An 18,047-nucleotide genomic window follows, 5' to 3' on the forward strand; every position below is an offset into this window, starting at 1 on the left:
ATACAAGGACCTGAGTTTGATACCCAGGGCCCATATAAAAACAAACAAGAACAACGGAGTGAGGTGGCATGTTCTTAAAATCCCAGCCCTGTGGAGACAGGCAGGCAGATGCCCGAGGTGCATGGGCCCATCAACCGAGTTCTGGTAGAGTTCCAGGCCGATGAGAGACCCTGCCTCCCTGCCACAGTTCTAAGCCTCTGTACTGCCGCCCTGTCTCTCTCCATTTCTTCCCGGGCTCTCCGGAGTTCAGCGGGATGTCTACCTAGGATCCTCGTGAGGGAGGAAGACAGAAATGCCAGCTCTAGAAAACCTGGTCAAGTGGTCACAGCGTGTCTCCCGTGCCATCTCATTCTGACTCCTAAGACGGACTGGTTGTTCTGGAGTCAAGGTAATTAGATTTCTTCCGCCTGTAATTCCCCACGTCTTGAAAAACCAGTGGCCATCAGAGTCAAGGGCAGTCATATTGGTGTGGTCACAGCTGCCTCGGGGTCACCCTAGCCGGAGCCTCCCCGGAACAGCTTTCCCACTTCAGGGTGAGGGGCTGCCTGGTGTCTGTCTTGCTCCGGTCTCGGTGGGGCAGTAGTCGGACCCGGGCTTTGTTCTCCCAGGGGTGGGGGCAGCGAAGGCAGTGCCGTGAGGGTCCCTGGAAAGTAGAAGTGTCAATGTGGGGGTGAAAAGTGGAAGGCGGCCGGGAAGGAGGGTGAGGGTGCCCTAGGGAGAGGGAGAGCTCGCTAAGTTGGAGCCTGATCAGAAGCCATGGAGAGCAAGCTGTGCCCAGAGGCAGAGAGAGTAGACAGTTCTGGACCCAAGCCAGGAGCAGGTGGCCATTAGAAGCCAGGCTCCTAGCCCATCCTCGAGAGGCCCCGCAGGAGCTCTGGCCCCTTTCCCTCTGCCAGCTGTGCAGCCTGGCATGGAGTCGTACCCAGGAGGGCCTGCTGTGCATGCAGCTGCCCAAGGGACTGGATGCATGACTCATTCTCCCACTTGCTAATCAGTCCCCTGTCCTCTGCCTGGCTTCTCGCACAGCCTGCCGGCCCCTGGAGGAAAGCATGCCCATCTGACACCTTACCTTACCGCACGTCCTTAACTCTCCTGGCACATTCATCTGCCCTTCTGGCGGCATCTACTCTGTGCAACCTCCATGCCCAGCCTGTCTCCTGCTGTTCTTGTCTTTCCAGGGTATAGTCTGCCCTGTCCCATCCAGTTCCTTCAGGGTGAATCTTGTACCCAGCAAGCAGGCTGGGCTAAACCAGGAAGCCTTCCAGTAGCCTTTCCAACCACCTCAGCACACAGGACCGGATGCCCAGCCTAGAAACATCTTTGGAGCGAATAGCAGGGGGTAGTGGTCAGCACCTACCCCTCAGTCCTTCCCACGACTCCTCTCAAGGGAAACAAGGACGGGTAGCCCCTTGTCTCTGACAAGAAGCTAGAACAGTCTAACCCAAGCTGGCAATGGAGACCCTGGGAATGTCAGATGACGTCCATGATGGGGTGCCATGAAACCAGCCGGGTGGGAGGGAAGGGAAAGAGGAAGCCCCCTCGGCTGGTTCCTGGCAGATGGCCTTGGATGCCAGCATCCGGCAAGGGCGCACCACACCTTTTGGGCTTCTGCAGAATGAGACCGTTGATCAGCTTGCGCTCCAGCCGCTTCAAAGCTTTCAGTCATGACAAGAAGGGGGAATTCTCACGGGAAAGCTGGAGCACTGAACACCACTTGTGTGTTTTCTTTCATAAATATGAACAGAGCCTGTCTTAGGACACAGAATTTGGCTTCACAGGCCTGCAGCTTGGGCAGGCTCCTGGGACCCTGCCCTTGGGAAGAGCCTGAATTGGTTTAATGCTCCACTGTGGCTGTCTTGACGTTCTACAAGGAGCTCCACTTAAACCTTTGCTCAAGACCTGTAAATGACACAACGAATGGGACTCCGAATACTTAGACAGGAAACAGGAAACACCATGGACACATGTGCAATGGTTTCACTTTAAAGTTGACCTCTGGATAACAGACTCCTCGGACATTTCCTCACTTCCAGTGCCTGAGGAAAGAAGGGAGTGAGCTTATTAGCAAAGTGCTTGGTGAGAATGGCATCTTTCAGATGGGCTGACCAATCCTACATCCACAGCAGTTCATCAACCCTGGAAATCAGGCACTGTCAAAGCTCTATGCACACATTCAGACACATCCCTTAGTGACAGACTGCTATGCCATATTATACCCATCCTTCCATAGTGCCAGGGGTTAGCAGCTGGCCATGGCACAACCTTAGAGAACTGAAACACTTCCCAGACTCCCTTGCAGCTAGATGTCCATGTGTCCATGTGAGGAAGTGCTGGTCAACAGGATGTGCGTGGAAGTAACCGCTACCATCCATACTTTAAGAAACAGCTGATGTGTTCCTCTCTTGTTTTGTTTGTTTGTTTGAGACAGGGTTTTTCTGTGTAGCCTTGGCCATCCTAGAACTAGCTCTGTAGACCAGGCTGGCCTCGAACTCAGAGTTTCACCGACCTCAAACTCAAGAAATCCACCTGGCACTGCCTCTTAAGTGCTGGGATTAAGACAGGTGCACAACACCTGGTGTGCTCATTTTCATTGGGGTTGTAGTTTATTCTCATGTATCTGTATACAGTTTGTGTGCTGTGCCCGGGGAAGCCAGAAGAGAGCTCTGAGTCTCCTGGAACTGGAACTACAGAACGTTGTGAGCCATCATGTGGGTGCTGCGAACCAAATCTAGAGCCTCTGCAAGAACAAATGCTTTTACTCACTGAGAGCTCTCTCTCCAGCCCCTTGAGTTGTAGTTTTGACTTCTACTACAGCAGAAAAGTTTTAAAGCCTTGGACTACAAAGTCAGAAAAAAAATATATTGTTCACCTTTCTGAACGTTCCACAGAAGAAATTTATAGAGGGGATTAGCCGTATATAGCTGATGTTTAATTCCCCACTCCTCCAGCAGAAAGGGAAGGTCGGTGCCTCATTCCTGTGCGGGAGAAGCATGAGGAAGCAGGTAAGTCCCCTCGTGTATGGACAATAGCAGAGCAGGTGAGGCTATACTGCAAGATAGGACTCCATTGCAGGATGGCAGGATGTGTTAGGGACACTTTGCTGCTGTGACTCAAGACCCTACAGGAGAGGAGAGGTTTACTCTTACAGTTTGATGACATGATCTGTCCTGGGAGGAAGGACTGGCCATGGGAATGTGAGGCAGCTGTCTGCTCCCATTTCAACAGAAACGAGACAGGAAGCACGGTAGAGTTGTAAACCTCCCAGCCTATGCTAGGTCCCATCTCCTTCCAAACCAGTGTCATCGCCTGTGGTTATACACACGTGGGGTGCTAGCAGTTATGGAGAGGTGACATCTGGACAGATTTTACTATGGACAGAAAAGAGTACAACTGGACGCCACTCCAGCGAACCTGAACGCCCCCTTCTGGCCTTTGTGGGTACCTCCAATCTCCTGTGTACTTACCCACAGAAACGTGAACATGTACATTATTTAACTTTTTGTCTCTTTTTTTTCATCAAATATCTCTTCATCAAATAGCAGTTTATTTGATTAGTTGGTGGAAACATTTTGCAGCAAACTATTAATTAAAAATAAATTTTCTTTTTGCTTCTATTTTTTGTCTCTTTATAGACTATAAAACATTACAGAAAAGCTTGTTTCAATAAAGACTATCATTTTAGCAACTCTGCTACTAATGAATTCTGTGAATAAATTTTAAGAGCAAATACTGTCTTTAAATTTTTTTCTTTTCACAAAAACAGAACTATCAAAAATGAAGGACAAATTTAAAAAATAAAAAGAAATTTAAAAAATGATGGACAAATTAGTTAAAAAATTAAAACATTCTGTTCAACTTTTAACTTTATAATAGATTACAAGAAGATTCTTTTTTTTAAATATTTATTTTATTTATTAATGTATACAATATTCTGTCTGTGTATATGCATGCAGGCCAGAAGAGGGCACCAGACTCCATTACAGATGGTTGTGAACCACCATGTGGTTGCTGGGAATTGAACTCAGGACCTTTGGAAGAGCAGGCAATGCTCTTAACCTCTGAGCCATCTCTCCAGCCCCCTACAAGAAGATTCTTATGAAACAAATATAACATTTGTTTCATTATATGTCTTTAAAAGATAAACTTATAAGTATGTAAACAACTATATATAATAAAGAATTTCCAAATATATCCTGTAAGATTTTTTTTCTTGGTTTTTTTTTTTTTCAAGACAGGGTTTCTCTGTAGCTTCCGAGCATGTCCTGGAACTCACTTGGTAGACCAAGCTGCCCTTGAAGTCACAGAGATCCGCCTGCCTCTGCCTCCCGAGTGCTGGAATTAAAGGTGTGAGCCACCACCGCCTGCCTCTGTAAGAAATCCCAAGGCTGGGCCTTGGTAGCACAGGTCTTTCATTCCAGCACGCGGGAGGCAGGGGCAGGTCAGGTGGGTCTCTGAGTTCTAGTTCAGCCTGATCTACAAGGTGAGTTCCAGGACAGCAAATGCTACACAGAAAACCCTGTCTCGAAAAACAAGACCAACCAACCAACCAAACAAACAAAAACCCCATTTTTTTTTTAAATAAAATGAGTTCTTTTAGGGGCTGGAGAGATGGCTCAGAGGTTAAGAGCATTGCCTGCTCTTCCAAAGGTCCTGAGTTCAATTCCCAGCAACCACATGGTGGCTCACAACCATCTGTAATGAGGCCTGGTGCCCTCTTCTGGACTGAAGAAAGAATACTGTATACATAATGAGCAAATAAATAAATATAAAAAAAATGAGTTCTTTTAAAAAGTAATATACGCCGGGCGGTGGTGGTGCAAGTCTTTAATCCCAGCACTCGGGAGGCAGAGGCAGGAGAATCTTTGTGAGTTCGAGGCCAGTCTGGTCTACAGAGTGAGCTCCAGGATTGGTTCCATAGCTACAGAGAAACCAAGAAAAAAAAAGTAATATACATTTGACAAGCACTTAAAATAATGAACACCAACAGTCCTCCATAGCCTTACTTGAACAAGTGAGTTTAAACTTGTAGATTCTCTGTTAACTAAAGGTGTCTTAGTTAGGGTTTCTATTGCTGTGAAGAGACACCACGACCATGGCAACACTTACAAAGGAAAACATTTGAGGTGGCTTGCTTACAGTTTCTGGGTTCAGTCTATTATCATCATGGTGGGACATGGTGGCATGCAGGCAGACATGGTGCTGGAGAAATAGCTGAGAGTCCGACATCTTGCAGGCAACAGAAAATGGTTTGAGGGTCACACTGAGCAAAGTTTGAGCAAGAGACCTCAAAGCCTGCTCCTCAGGGACACACTTCCTCCAACAAGGCCACACCTCCTAATAATACCACTCCCTAGGAGCTTATGGGGGCCAGTTCCATTCAAACTACCACAATATGTATGGTTTCAGAGAATTAGCTACTTCTGTCCAGCCATTCCTCATCCTACAGGAGTCCTGACAAGAGGTCATTCTATACTTACGAGTGTCCCATGCTATCCTCGCCAGCAAGAACCACGCGGAACACTAGGATCCTTCTGCAGGAATGGCTTTAATACCCCTTGGGAGAGCGAGCATCAGCCAACATGGCCGGGGACCCAGATAAGATGGAACCCATCCCTTATAAAGGAAACAGACCCTGCTTCGGACGTGTCACTCTTGGATTGGTCAATTGTCCATAATCCCAGGTGAATGCCTCGGGAGTAGGCGGGGACACTAGTGGAAAAATACCAACACGTGTGCGTTCACCTGGCGGTGAAGCCGGATGTCAGCGCCATCTTGATGATGGAGAATGTGGCTGCGGCCCCCCACATACGAGAACCACCACAGCATCTCTAGGGAAAATCTGAGTGGACTCAGTGCAAATTACTGACTCGGCTCTGCACACTAGGATGGGTTTTTGTTAATGATTACACTATTTGAGATTAAGAAAGTATCTTTGGGGTTGGAGAGATGGCTCAGAGGTTAAGAGCACTGGCTGTTCTTCCAGAGGGCCTGAGTTCAATTCCCAGCAACCCCGTGGTGACTCACAACCATATATGGAGAGATCTGGTGCCCTCTTCCGTCAAGGAGGTTTCCATGCAGGCAGAACACTGTAAAGAAATTTATCTTTTTTTTTTTTTTAAAAAAAAAAACTTCAGTCTTTTTTTCATCCTTGGCACCTAGCATAAATTATCTTAATATTGGGTGAATTAATAGTGAATAAATGCATATTGTGGCTGGGACTGGAGGCACAGGACTATGATCCCAGCTACTTAAGAGGGTGAGGCAGGAGGATTATGAGTTCACGGTCAGGTTGTATCAATTTAGCAAGACTCTCCGATTTTAAAAGGGTGTGGCAGGGCACTGGTGGTTGGTAAATGGTTCTTGTCGAGCATGTGCAAGCCGGAGCTGGATTCCCAGTGATACAAAAATAAAAGTTAATAACACAATAAACCCACACAATGAACACTTTTAGATCCAACTACTTTTGGGTTGATTATATTCTTAGAATAAATTTCCCTGCTATCAATGAATCATGTTTGGCATTGCGTATTACAGCAGATTGTATTTGCCAAAGACGGCCACGCAGATGTCCATGTGCCTATGTTTTTGGTGAGTAAAATCTACCATCTAGGTTAGCTACTTGTAATGCGGGGCATTCCTCTCCTGGGGTCGTAGGGTGGTAGAGGGCTATGCCCTTCCCCTTGAAGCTTTTTGTTCCTGCCTTGGCAGAAACAGCAGAAGAAATGCTGGAACTTCCAGGGCTTTGAGGTTCCTGTCTCCCTTGCTTTCTTCTTTTCTCAAGGCACTGTCTTTGGATTTCAGCCACCACACTATGAGGAAGACCAGGTGGCACACAGAGGCTGGGTGTGGGTCCTCTGCTAATGCCCTTCCTGTGACGGTCCTCGGGAACGGGCACCAACTGCTGGACCCCCAGTGCACAGCCTCTGCTTGTCTTCCGAGCCCAGATACTGTGGTGCAGACAGAACCTGTACCCGCTTAGTCTGTACCCCTGACGCTGGGAGAAGTGAGGAACAGTCAGGGTTCGACTAGAACACACTCAGACCCACTTTTGCATTGGCTACAGTCACCAGGGGTAGAGATTCCCCTTGAGTCCATCCTTCTCCCCAGATCAAACTCATCATCTGCATTCCTTGAGGGGGAATCAATCATTTACTGTAGCTCCTGGTTCTTAGCAGAGTCTCTAGTTGGCACTAGGTGTGGGTGTTTGTGTACTTGATCAAAGTACCAATGTAAGATTCTGGCCAGGTCACACTGGGCTTAGTTCCTCCAATCAAAGAAAGCATCTCAGAAAGCCAGTATCTGGTGTCTACGTGCACACACATACATTTAAAAAGTGTCAGTGAGGGGTGTGTGCACATGTCTGTTTCATGACCCTCCTAGGACAGATGCTCTAGTCTCATTCAGGGCACATGATCACGGTATCCTGGACCGGATGAGAGCATCCTCATCCTCACTGCATCTTCCCCCACCTAGCACTGACTGAGATGGCAGGCGAGATGCTGAGCCCATGGACCACAGCTCCAGATGGCTTGTTCTTCACAGCTATCTGCGGACCTTTCACTACTGGATCCATTCTGATATCATCCAGTGAAGTGGTGGAGCCCTCCAGCCTATCTGACAGATCTGGAGTCAGCTTCTCTTCTCAACCACGCTGGCCACCGTGGCGTCCTCTGTGGCCTTCAGCACAGAGGTGTATTCACAGCACACGAAGTTCAATCGACCGTTTACATAGCCCAGTTATTAACTCAGCAGATACTTACCGAGCACCTTACGTGCATTTGGTCTGAGACTTCCAAGGACTCAGTCTACGGGAGACTGATTTTCCTCCATTTGTTCAAGGAACGCCTGCCAGGAGGGTCATGAAAGACACCTGCAGACCCTACGCTGACAAGTTTTGGAAATGATGTGTTCATGTGTATGTGGGCACACACACTGCGGCACACATGTGGCCAGAGGATGACTTGCAGGAGCCAGGTCTCCTCTTCCACCAAGCTGAGCCTGGGGTTGAACTCAGTTGGTCAGGCTTGGTGGCAAGCACCTTTACCCACTGACCCATCCCACCATCTCCTCACTGACTTTAAAAAGCCCTGGCAGTGGGTGCACTGGGAGGGAAACAGATGTGACGAGCTCAAAGCAGCAGTGTCCTCAGATACAGCAAGGGGTTCAAGTGAATGCACTGCTGGCTACCCAGAAGCGTCAGTCAGCGTCCACCAAAGGACCATGCTAGGACATGGCTTTTCCTCCTAGTTTGATCCAAGCCACTCAGCACAGAGAGATCTGAGCACTGCTTTAAGGTCCTTCACTCCAGGAATTCCAAAGACAGCATCCAAAAAGCATTCATTAAGAAGCTGTGGAGAAGGCTGACCTGAAGGCAGTCCATTGGGCTGAGCTGACTGTGAAGGACAGTCAGCTCATGAGAGAAGTCATGCACACTCTTCTCAAAGCCCCAGCTCTGGGGCCCATGGCTTCAGAGCAGGACATGTCCAGCCATGGGGTGGTCGGGTGATACCCTTCCCGTAAGACACACAAGGGGCCTTTCTTCGCAGCTGAAGACCCAGCCAAAACCATCAGAGCTGCTCTTGAGCCAGACTACCACCTTCTAACTTTCCCCTGTGGGAAGAGCTTATGAAAGCAGTCTGATTCCGGGCTGTTGTTTGTTCCTTCCAGTCTAGAAGCGGAGCAGAGGTAAGGAAAGGGGCTGTGTCCTTGGTACGCCAGAAAGCTCAGCCTGGGCAGCCAGGGCTGGGTGTGTAAGGAGTGCAGAGGGCAGAAAGGCTGGGAGTGTAGTTGAGGTGGGATGTGAACCACCAAGGCCACTCAAGATGTACACCCCAGGGAGTCCAAAACAAGGGTTGTTTTCCAATGCCAAGAGAGCTGATTTTGGCAGTTTCAAAGACTCTGCAGTCCTTCTCCTTACTAAGAGCACTGTCGGCACCTTCACTTATAGTCTACCTTACAATCAGAAATCAGTGTGGAGCCAGGCACGGTGACGTACACCTGTCTGCAATCCCAGCACCACAGGAGCCGAGGCAGGAGGATTTCACGAGTTTATAGTAAACATGGACTACACGGTGACACACTCTGCTTTTAAAAAAGGCAGTCAGTGGCGGTGGCACACGCCTTTAATCCCAGCACTTGGGAGGCAGAGGCAGAGGTAGGAGGATCTCTGAATTCATGGCCAGCCTGGTCTACTGAATGAGTTCCAGGACAGCCAGGGCTAGGCAGAGAAACCCTGTCTCAAAATACCAAAAACCAACCAACCAAACAGATCATTGCTTTGCTGCAACAGTGTTCGTTTGTTCTGGCAAGTGGCTCTCCTAAGAAGATTCTGGAACATTCACTTTGGTTTTAGGGGCAGGGCTCAACTTACTTATGGAGACAGGGTCTGTCTGTGGAGAACGAGCTGGCTTCAGCCTGCCTGCATAGTGCTGGAATTAAAGGCAGGGGACACCATGTGGGCGGCAGGAAGTATCTTTGGGGTCGATGCTAACCTTGGTGGTGGACTTGGGCCACCCCCATCTTGCACAGACCTCTTCTTCCTGACTCCATGGGATCCATCACAAGCCCTCATTCATTCAGGGTAGAAAAAAAAATGGAATTACTGTTATCTACTGAGACCCAGCGTATGCCTGAAAATGTATCTGGTTATTCTACAGACTCGGTGGGAAGCTTACTCAGTGACCCATGGCAGTGTCCCTGGGGCCCTGGTTGTGCCTTCCCATCCTAGGTGGTCAGACAAGACAGGCCTCCCAGAAGCCTTCCTTCCAGAGAGCCTGCTAATGTTCAAAGATTGTGACACAGGCCAGCCAGCCTCTGCTAGGTCCTCACTGCTGTCGCCACACCCCAGGCTGCTGAGGAAGCCTGCAGGGTACATGGACTTGGTCCCAGGGCATCACTAAATGACTTACTTTCTCAGCAGTGCTGTGTAGCAGATACAGGTCTGGGAACACAGATGCACTAGGAAAGCCTGTGTCTGACTGGTCCACCTTTCCCCGAGGATACCTCTAGCCATAAAATGTATCCCTGAGCAGCAGAGTCCCCAGCTCCAACTTGTCACCCACAGTCCTTGTGTGAAGAAAGCCATTCAGTCATTTCCAAATCTGCTGGTAGGAAAGCTGATTGCCAACGGCCACGGGTCTCATTTTCTGGAGGAAAATGTTGGTTAGCTGGCATGGTTAGGACCGGATCCAAGCAGCAGGTTTAATCAGAGTGATTCTCACGGGGGTGGGGGGGGTGGGGGCAGGGAGGGCACTTGTAACAGGAACATTCCCAAAGATCGTAGAGGAAGGATGAGCAGAGACAGCCAAAAGAATGACACAGGAGGAAGCAGGAAACAGCCTACAGTGGCTAGAACTAAAGATATGGGGACAGAAGGCCCAGCTGGGGCCAGATTGTGGAGGGCTTTAAATGTCAGGCTAAGAAATTTATCAAGGGAATGAAACGATCAAACAGGTGCTTCAGGAGGATAAATTTGAAGCGAATGTGCAGGATGAACAGGAAAATCTGGAATCATGGCAACAATTAGAAAGTCGTGAGATTAATTAGGCCGCTGCAGCAGTCCCGTGTGAGTTAATGAGGGTATAAATGAAAGGAGTGTGGCTGAATGGAAAGGACAGCTGCAAGACACTTGTGAACAGAGCACGGGTAAGGTCTGCTGCCTGACTGGACTGGGGACCCAGGGAGCCCGAGGAGTCAGAGCTGACACCAGAATTGTAAGCCCGGGCAACTGGTGGTACAGTGGGCAGAGAGAGGGGCGTTCAAAGACCTCAGTGGTTTGTAGATGTGACTGGAGGCAGAGGCCGAGGCCACAGGGTACCAACCGCAGATGTCTGACAGGTCCTGGAGGTTAATGACGGAGCTCAGGAGAGATGTAGTACGTATTAATGAGTTTGGGAATCAGGCTGAGCAATGATAGGTGATCTGTAGAATGAATGTGCTCACCGAGGAGACTCTCCATTGGAAGAAAGGACCAAAGGCTGCCCGCCTTCTGGAGAAGTCACATAAGGAGGTCTGTTATTGCAAAGTCAGGGAGAGAAAGGCCACTCTGCCGACCTTGCTTTGCCATTCAAATATCAGCTTGAAGTTTATATTAGTTTGAGAAAACCAAGCAACGTAGCACTTTTGTCTCAGTGGAAACTAAATTATGAACGCCTTTAGCATGCTCTAAAACAAATTTGGTTTAAGCAAAGGCTAGTATTGATAAAGAAAAGATAAATGTCACAGTGAACATCATCTAGATTCATGGATCCGAGTTAAGTAATAAAAAGGAACACGTGACACATATCCTAGGGCTAACATTTGATTTGCGGTATTGGTAGATATTGACTCATTTTAATACAAGAAATTGCTGTATCGGAGGCTGGGGATGTAGTTCAGTGGTACAATGTTAGATGTACCCGGGGTTCAATTCCTAGTAATAAAAACAAAAACCCAAACAGAACAAAAAATGATGCTAGATTTGCGGCACATTTTCTGTATAATAAATTCACACTATTCCATCAGTGCAGATTATTATTTTATTGTTTTACCTTATGCAAGGTTATTACCATGTGGCCTAGTTTGGTCTTGAGCTAACGACCCTCCCACCTCATTCTCATGCGCAGTTGCAGTTCCTTGCCTATCCCACCACGTCTTTACCAAATTTGTTTAAATAAAAGGTAATAGTAAGTACAGTCCAATCAAAGACTTGTAAAGAAGTTGCTAAAAGAACTTTACAGCAACCCACACTAAGTGTGTAGACAACTTTTCTTTTTACATAGTCAAGTATTCTTACATGCATTTACTATATTTTTTGATGGTTACCATATAATACAAGGTTGGTGGTATTTTATGCACTGTTAATTCTCTGGGGCTTTTAGTACAGTCTGTGCAGTTGTATCCTCTATAGGACAGCAACTGATTCCATGGTATCTCTCAAAATCACAGATTTAAATCGTAACATGTCCTTATATTTAGTGAGTTAAGTGATATGTTTTTTCTTTTTTAGGTATGAAAATTTTTTTCTAAATTCTTCTTTCTGTCCCATACTAGATGGCTCTTGACATGAGACAGAAACTCTGAAGTTTTCTTTTTTCTTTAAAAATTTTATTTAAACTTTTTTTCCCAGTGATATGTTCTTAAATGTGGCGTTAGCACCTATTGAGAGCTATTGACAGTGCCTTCCTTTTGAATATCACTTTTTAAGCTTAGGGTCAACCTTCTTAACTTCAAAAAAAAATTCAAACCATACAAAATGGGATGCACACATCACTTGTCTAAACACAGGTGATGGAAGCAATCTTTAAAGACACACGTGACTACTAATTAGTTCATATGCACCTAAGACAAGATGGAGCACCAATGCTCTATACTCCACCTAAAAACCAGAAATAGGAAGGCTACCACTGGGCTCTTAAAGAAGGGAGTGGCAGAGTGCCTGATGATGCTCTACAGGGAGGGGTTCAGGCCCCAGCACACAGACACACTGACACATAGACACACACCCACGCACACATGCCCTCTTCCCACAGTGGGCAGGAAAGAGGTGCTAATCAAAGCAGTAACAGTTTTCTTGACGTCCTTAGACATTTAACTAAAGTTTAATTTTATCAGCTAAATTTAATGCAAGTGTGACCTTTAAAGACCAATATTATCAAATCTCTTTTAATGTAAAAAAGAAAACCAATAGGGGGCTGGGAAGAAGGCTCAGCAGGATTAAGTACTACATCACTTAGAAATTAATTTCATTTCAGCTTTAGGCTGACTTGTAGAACACTGGGGAAATACAGAGACACAACAGAGAAAGCTAGCGAGGTTCATCTTGAGTACATACACTACTATACAACAATGAAATCAGTTTGTGATGGTGAAGGATGGAGGGTTGATTCTCACTGGAGTTACAATGGAGAGGCGTCCTTGCCCTCGCCAAATGAAGAGGATCCAATTAGTTTACATCCCAGGGCTGGAGTGTTAGAGTCATCCAATGGAATTAATATTTCGTGGGTAGAAAACAGGCGCTGTTATAGCATAAGAAGCGTCCTGATAGCGAGCGTGTTCTTGATACATCTAACAAGCCTGCAGAGCACACAGCCTATTCCAGAAGAGGCACTTTCTCGGAGATGTTCGGCTTCAACTTCTTCCAGGACAAATAAAATCAAAGTCCAAATGTTTGGGATTAAATGATGGACTACTCTCCAAAAATCCATAAAATATTCACACCAGAGAGCCCAAGATTAACTCTCCTGCAAGGAAAGGAAGAAAAAGCTTTAGCAGAACTGCTGTAAGCACCTCAGGTCTGACTTTCGGAGAACACTCAACTGACTCAGCAGCGGAGCTGAAGCACTGGTGACGGCTCCAGGTTACACTTAGAAAACATAGGTTTATAGGGTGCTGAAAACTAACTTTTCAGTCAGTGGTAGTGGCGCACACATTTAATCCCAGCACTTGGGAGGCAGAAGAGGCAGATCTCTGAGTTTGAGGCCACCCTGGTCTACAGCACTAGTTCTAGGACAACCAGAGCTACACAGAGAAACCACGTCCTCAAAAACCCCCAAAACAAAAAAACCACAATCCTCCTGCCTCAGTTTCCAGTGCTGGGATTACAGATATATACCACCACAGCCGGCCTTAACTATCTGCTACTTTTTTTTAGAAAAAGTATTTAAAAGGATTTATTGTTTTATTTTTAAAGATTTTACTTTTATTTTATGTGCATTGGTGTTCTGTCTGTCTGTATGTTGTGCGAGGGTGACAGATTCCCCCAGAACTAGAGTTATAAACAGTTGTGAGCTGCCATGTGGGTGCTGGGAACTCAACTTGGGTCCTGAGGAAAAGCAGCAAGTAATTTTAATTTCCAAGCCAGCTGAAAAATATTAATATTTTTAAAGAATTTTTTTCTTGATTAAAAAAAATAAACCACGAGGGAGGATGAAGAGATGACTCAGTGGGTAAAGACCTTTCTGGAACTTGAAGACTAGAGGTCAGATCCTCAGCATTCCTGCAAATGCCAACTGGGCATGGCAGCTTGTCTGCAATCCCAGTGTGGACAGGGGAAACCTGGGCAAACTGGCCAGCTAGCCCATCCAAATGTTGAACTCTTGGTTCAAGTGGGAAACCCCAATATACTGGATAGAATGTTGGAGGAAGATATATACATGTGTGTCTCTACACACACCCACATACATATACATGTGAACACACACTGACATATGCGCACATACCACACACACAAACACAGGTTAACAAACAAGAAGTTAAAAAAAAAATAAAGATTTAGGGGCTGAGGGTGTATCTCAGTGGTAAAGAAATTGCCTACCTCGGTTCAATACCCAGCACACACACAAACACATACAAATGAAGAGATGAGCATTTTTAAACTATACAAGTTCTTCTTGGCCTTAAATTATTGCTCAATAAAGTTCTTGAGGGTTTTTTTTTCTTTTTGTTTTTCAAGATAGGATTTCACTGTGTAGCTCTGGTTGTCTTAGAACTCACAGAAATCTGTCTGCCTCTGCCTCCTGAGTGCTGGGATTAAAGGTGTGTGTCACTACTGTCCAGTGAAGTTCTTGAGTTTTATGCATGTTATTAAAATCAATCAATTATTACATCAAAATAGTAATATGGCTATTTGAGGAAAATAAAAATTTCAGAGTGCAAAAGGACACATCCAATATCTTCTGTTGTCCATGAGTGTGTTTAAGGGTGCACACACCCCCATACCCACACCCACACACCATTTTAAACTCAGACTGGGAAACTGGGCATGATGGTGCTCTCCTGGAACTCTGGATGGAGGTGGAAATAGGAAGATTGTAAATTCAGGGACAGTGTGTGGTAAGTGAGATATGGACTAAAAAACAAACCAAAAAATGTCTTCTAAAACATTAAGAAGTCCATGCTAGAGATACAGCTCAGAGGATACTCAGCATGAAGGAAGCTCTGGTTCACTGCGCAGCACGGCCGAATGTCCCAACAACCTAAGTCCTCACAAGCTAAAAGCTCAGTAGGTACTTAGTATTTCCAATTTAATTCATCAGATGCAAACAGTCTTTTAGGAGCCAGGCACGGTGGCGCACGCCTTTAATCCCAGTACTCTGGAGCCGGAGGCAGGGGATCTCTGAGCTCAAAGGCAAGACATCCAGGGCTACACAGAGAAACCCTGTCACAAACAAACAAACAAACAAACAACCTCCCAGCCTTTCAGAAACACTAAGTAGAATCAATGATTTTTTTTTGTATTTAAATTTTAACTTTTTCCTGTGTCTGAGTGACGTGGGATATCCTTCTGTACACTACAAAATGTGTTGCTTTTGGGCTGGAGAGATGGCTCAGAGGCTAAAAACACTGGCTGTTCTCCCAGAGGTCCAAGTTCAATTCTTAGCAACCACAATGTGGCTCACAACCATCTATAATGAGATCTGGTGCTCTCTTCTGGCCTGCAAATATATATATATATATATATATATATATATATATATATATATATATATATATATATATATATAGACAGACACTGTGTACATAATAATAAATAAATCTTAAATTAAAAAAATGTGTTGCTTTTATTGGCTGATGAATAAAACTGCTTTGGCCTATGGCAGAGCAGAATATAGACAGGTTGGAAAGCCAAATTGAATACAGGGAGAAAGGCGGCAGAGTCGAGAGAGACGCCAGCCAGTTGCCCAAGGAGTAACATGACAACAGATCAGTAATGCATGGCCACATAGCAACACTTAGAGTACGAGAGACGGGTGAATTTAAACGTAAGAGCTAGCTAGTAATAAGCCTGAGCCATCAGTCACATAGCAACACTTAGAGTACGAGAGACGGGTGAATTTAAATGTAAGAGCTAGCTAGTAATAAGCCTGAGCCATCAGCCAAGCTTTTATAATTAATATTAAGCCCCTGAGTAGTTATTTGGGGGGCAGGAGAGAAACTTCCGGTTATATCTAAGTGTTGTGCCTGAACGTATGTACGTGTATTGTAGAAGCCAGAACAAGGTGTCATATCCCCTGGAACTGGAGTTAGACAGCTCTGAGCCACCATGGAGACTCTGGAAATTTAACCAGAGACCTCTGCAAGGGAACCCAGGGCTCTCAACAAGTGAGCCATCTCCAGTTTCAACAATGATTTTGTATATTAACAATACACTTGCTGCAAATTATATGTCCTATTCTATATATGCATACACATACATATATTTACAATGAAACCTTATGAGAAATTTTAGAAAAAAATATGTACCTATTGGTACTGACAAATGATTAAGACACATCATAAAGTTAAAAGTCAGCTCAAACAGCATAAGTCTGGGTGTAATTCATTTTTAAACAAGGTGAAAGATCCAAACTTATTCCTCTAAGTCGTCTGGATAATGAAAACCTGACACTGGGCACTTTGTGCAGATCAGGGAGAGGCTGAATAGGAAGGTATTTTCATCTTCTGGTTTGTACTGTTAATGTCATTCAAGTATTTCTATATGGGGCAAGCATTATTTTTACAATTGAAAAATAATGAAAAACCTTACTTTAGATGCTTTCCACAATGATTTTCCTTTTTAATCTTTCTTAAATTAAAAAATATGATGCAAGAAGTGAATAAAGGGCTGGTGAGATGGCTCCGGGGGAAGCAGCTGCTGCCAAGTCTGATGACCTGAATTTAATCCCTGACTCACGTGGTAGTGTGAACTGACTCCTGCAATTTATCTCTGACCTCCATACATGTACCCTGGCATCTGTACCCCCCCCACAACAATAAACAAATGTTAGAAAAGTAAAGGCAGATAAACATTTCTGTCTATGAGCTTCTGCTGACATCTGTTGAATCTTCTACATGTAACAAACACGTGGGACAGCTTTGCTTTCACTAAGGCAGTGCACTCCACAAGAGGAACAACGTGATGCCATGTGCACACGCCGCTTCACACTTCCAGTAGACACCCAGTGTGTGAACAGTATACAACTCATATCAGCAGTAACTACCTCTTTCAGTCAAACCTGATACTCGTTTTGCCTTTGAGGGTGTCTCAGTTCACAACTCATGCCCTCAGTATTAGTGGCAAGTGTACCATGGCTACAGTGCTGGCAGCACATTCTGGAACACGTTTCATCTCTAAATTATGAACAGCACATCTAAGCACAACCTCTTCACAGAGGCACGCCCACCAGAGTGGAACCAGCCACAGATGTCCTCTGAACCAAGTACTTCCCTTGACATTTCATTATTTTTAGGTCCTTGTTATGACAGCTGGACCCCAGAAGCTCTCAAATCATACATTACCAGATTTCCTCAGTCCTGGGAGTGGCCCGCTTATTTCAAACAGTATTTGAAATACTGAATCACTGACATGACAACATGGTAATTCTGAATTTGTAAACAATGTGAGCTTCATTACTGATTTCATAAACAACTTCAACAGACTATTTTTCATCCCAATTAGCAATATTTTGGAATGGGTACAGACTAGGCCCTTTGGAAGTATACAGACTTTGTGGAATGCTTTGTGTCTAAAATGGAATGGCTTGGAAAGCAGACTCCAAGTTTCTGCTTTTGTACTGTCAAGTGGCAAGAGTCTGATTTTTACCCTGTTTCAGAGCTGTTCCCCGGGGAAACACTGAAAAGTTGGCCGGATGGCTTTAGTTGACTTTACCGACAGGCAAATGGAAGTTCTGAAGCCCGAATGGACAAGACTCTGTGAGAGCTCTGCCCACAATCTTTCGGTATACATGCTGCCTCCTGCAGGATCTTAACACAGAAAGAAAAACTCTTAACTAAATTAAGTACTTAACCTTAAAATCATAAATACCTACCCAAGCATTCCTGACTCTTTGGTCTTTATGATGTAAAGGAACATCAACAATGTATGAAACATGTTATTTCTGCCCTAGAATCAAGACAAAAACAGTAAGATTTAAACTACAAAGATTCAGTCATGTAGGCAAATGCAGCTCTTACCGTTTACACCCAGCAGTTTAGAATTTTACATAATTCAGAGTTTTATTCATTCAACATACAACACCTACTGTGAAGAGACGGAAAACATCCATGGAACAGAGCTGAACATGGAGCAG

General features: G+C 45.4%; 1 protein-coding gene across 3 annotated transcripts in view; it reads right to left on the reverse strand.

Moving 5' to 3' along the window:
* Positions 1–12,559: 12,559 nt before the first annotated feature.
* Tmem209 (transmembrane protein 209) overlaps positions 12,560–18,047 on the reverse strand; it is a 28,812-nt gene continuing 23,324 nt past the window's right edge. For 2 of the 3 annotated variants that reach the window (XM_085683872.2, XM_085683871.2), the window contains exons 14-15: positions 17,787–17,860; positions 12,560–13,220 (exon numbers count right to left, since the gene is read on the reverse strand). In XM_085683872.2, coding sequence (XP_085539998.1) covers positions 13,166–13,220; positions 17,787–17,860 — 129 coding nt within the window. In that variant the 3' untranslated portion in view covers positions 12,560–13,165. The remainder of the gene's footprint in view (positions 13,221–17,786; positions 17,861–18,047) is intronic. The other variant, XM_085683873.2, reaches the window with a different exon arrangement.

The sequence above is a fragment of the Myodes glareolus genome, chromosome 25, assembly GCF_982192425.1.
Source record: "Myodes glareolus chromosome 25, mMyoGla1.1, whole genome shotgun sequence".
In the NCBI taxonomy this organism is placed as follows: domain Eukaryota; kingdom Metazoa; phylum Chordata; class Mammalia; order Rodentia; family Cricetidae; genus Myodes; species Myodes glareolus.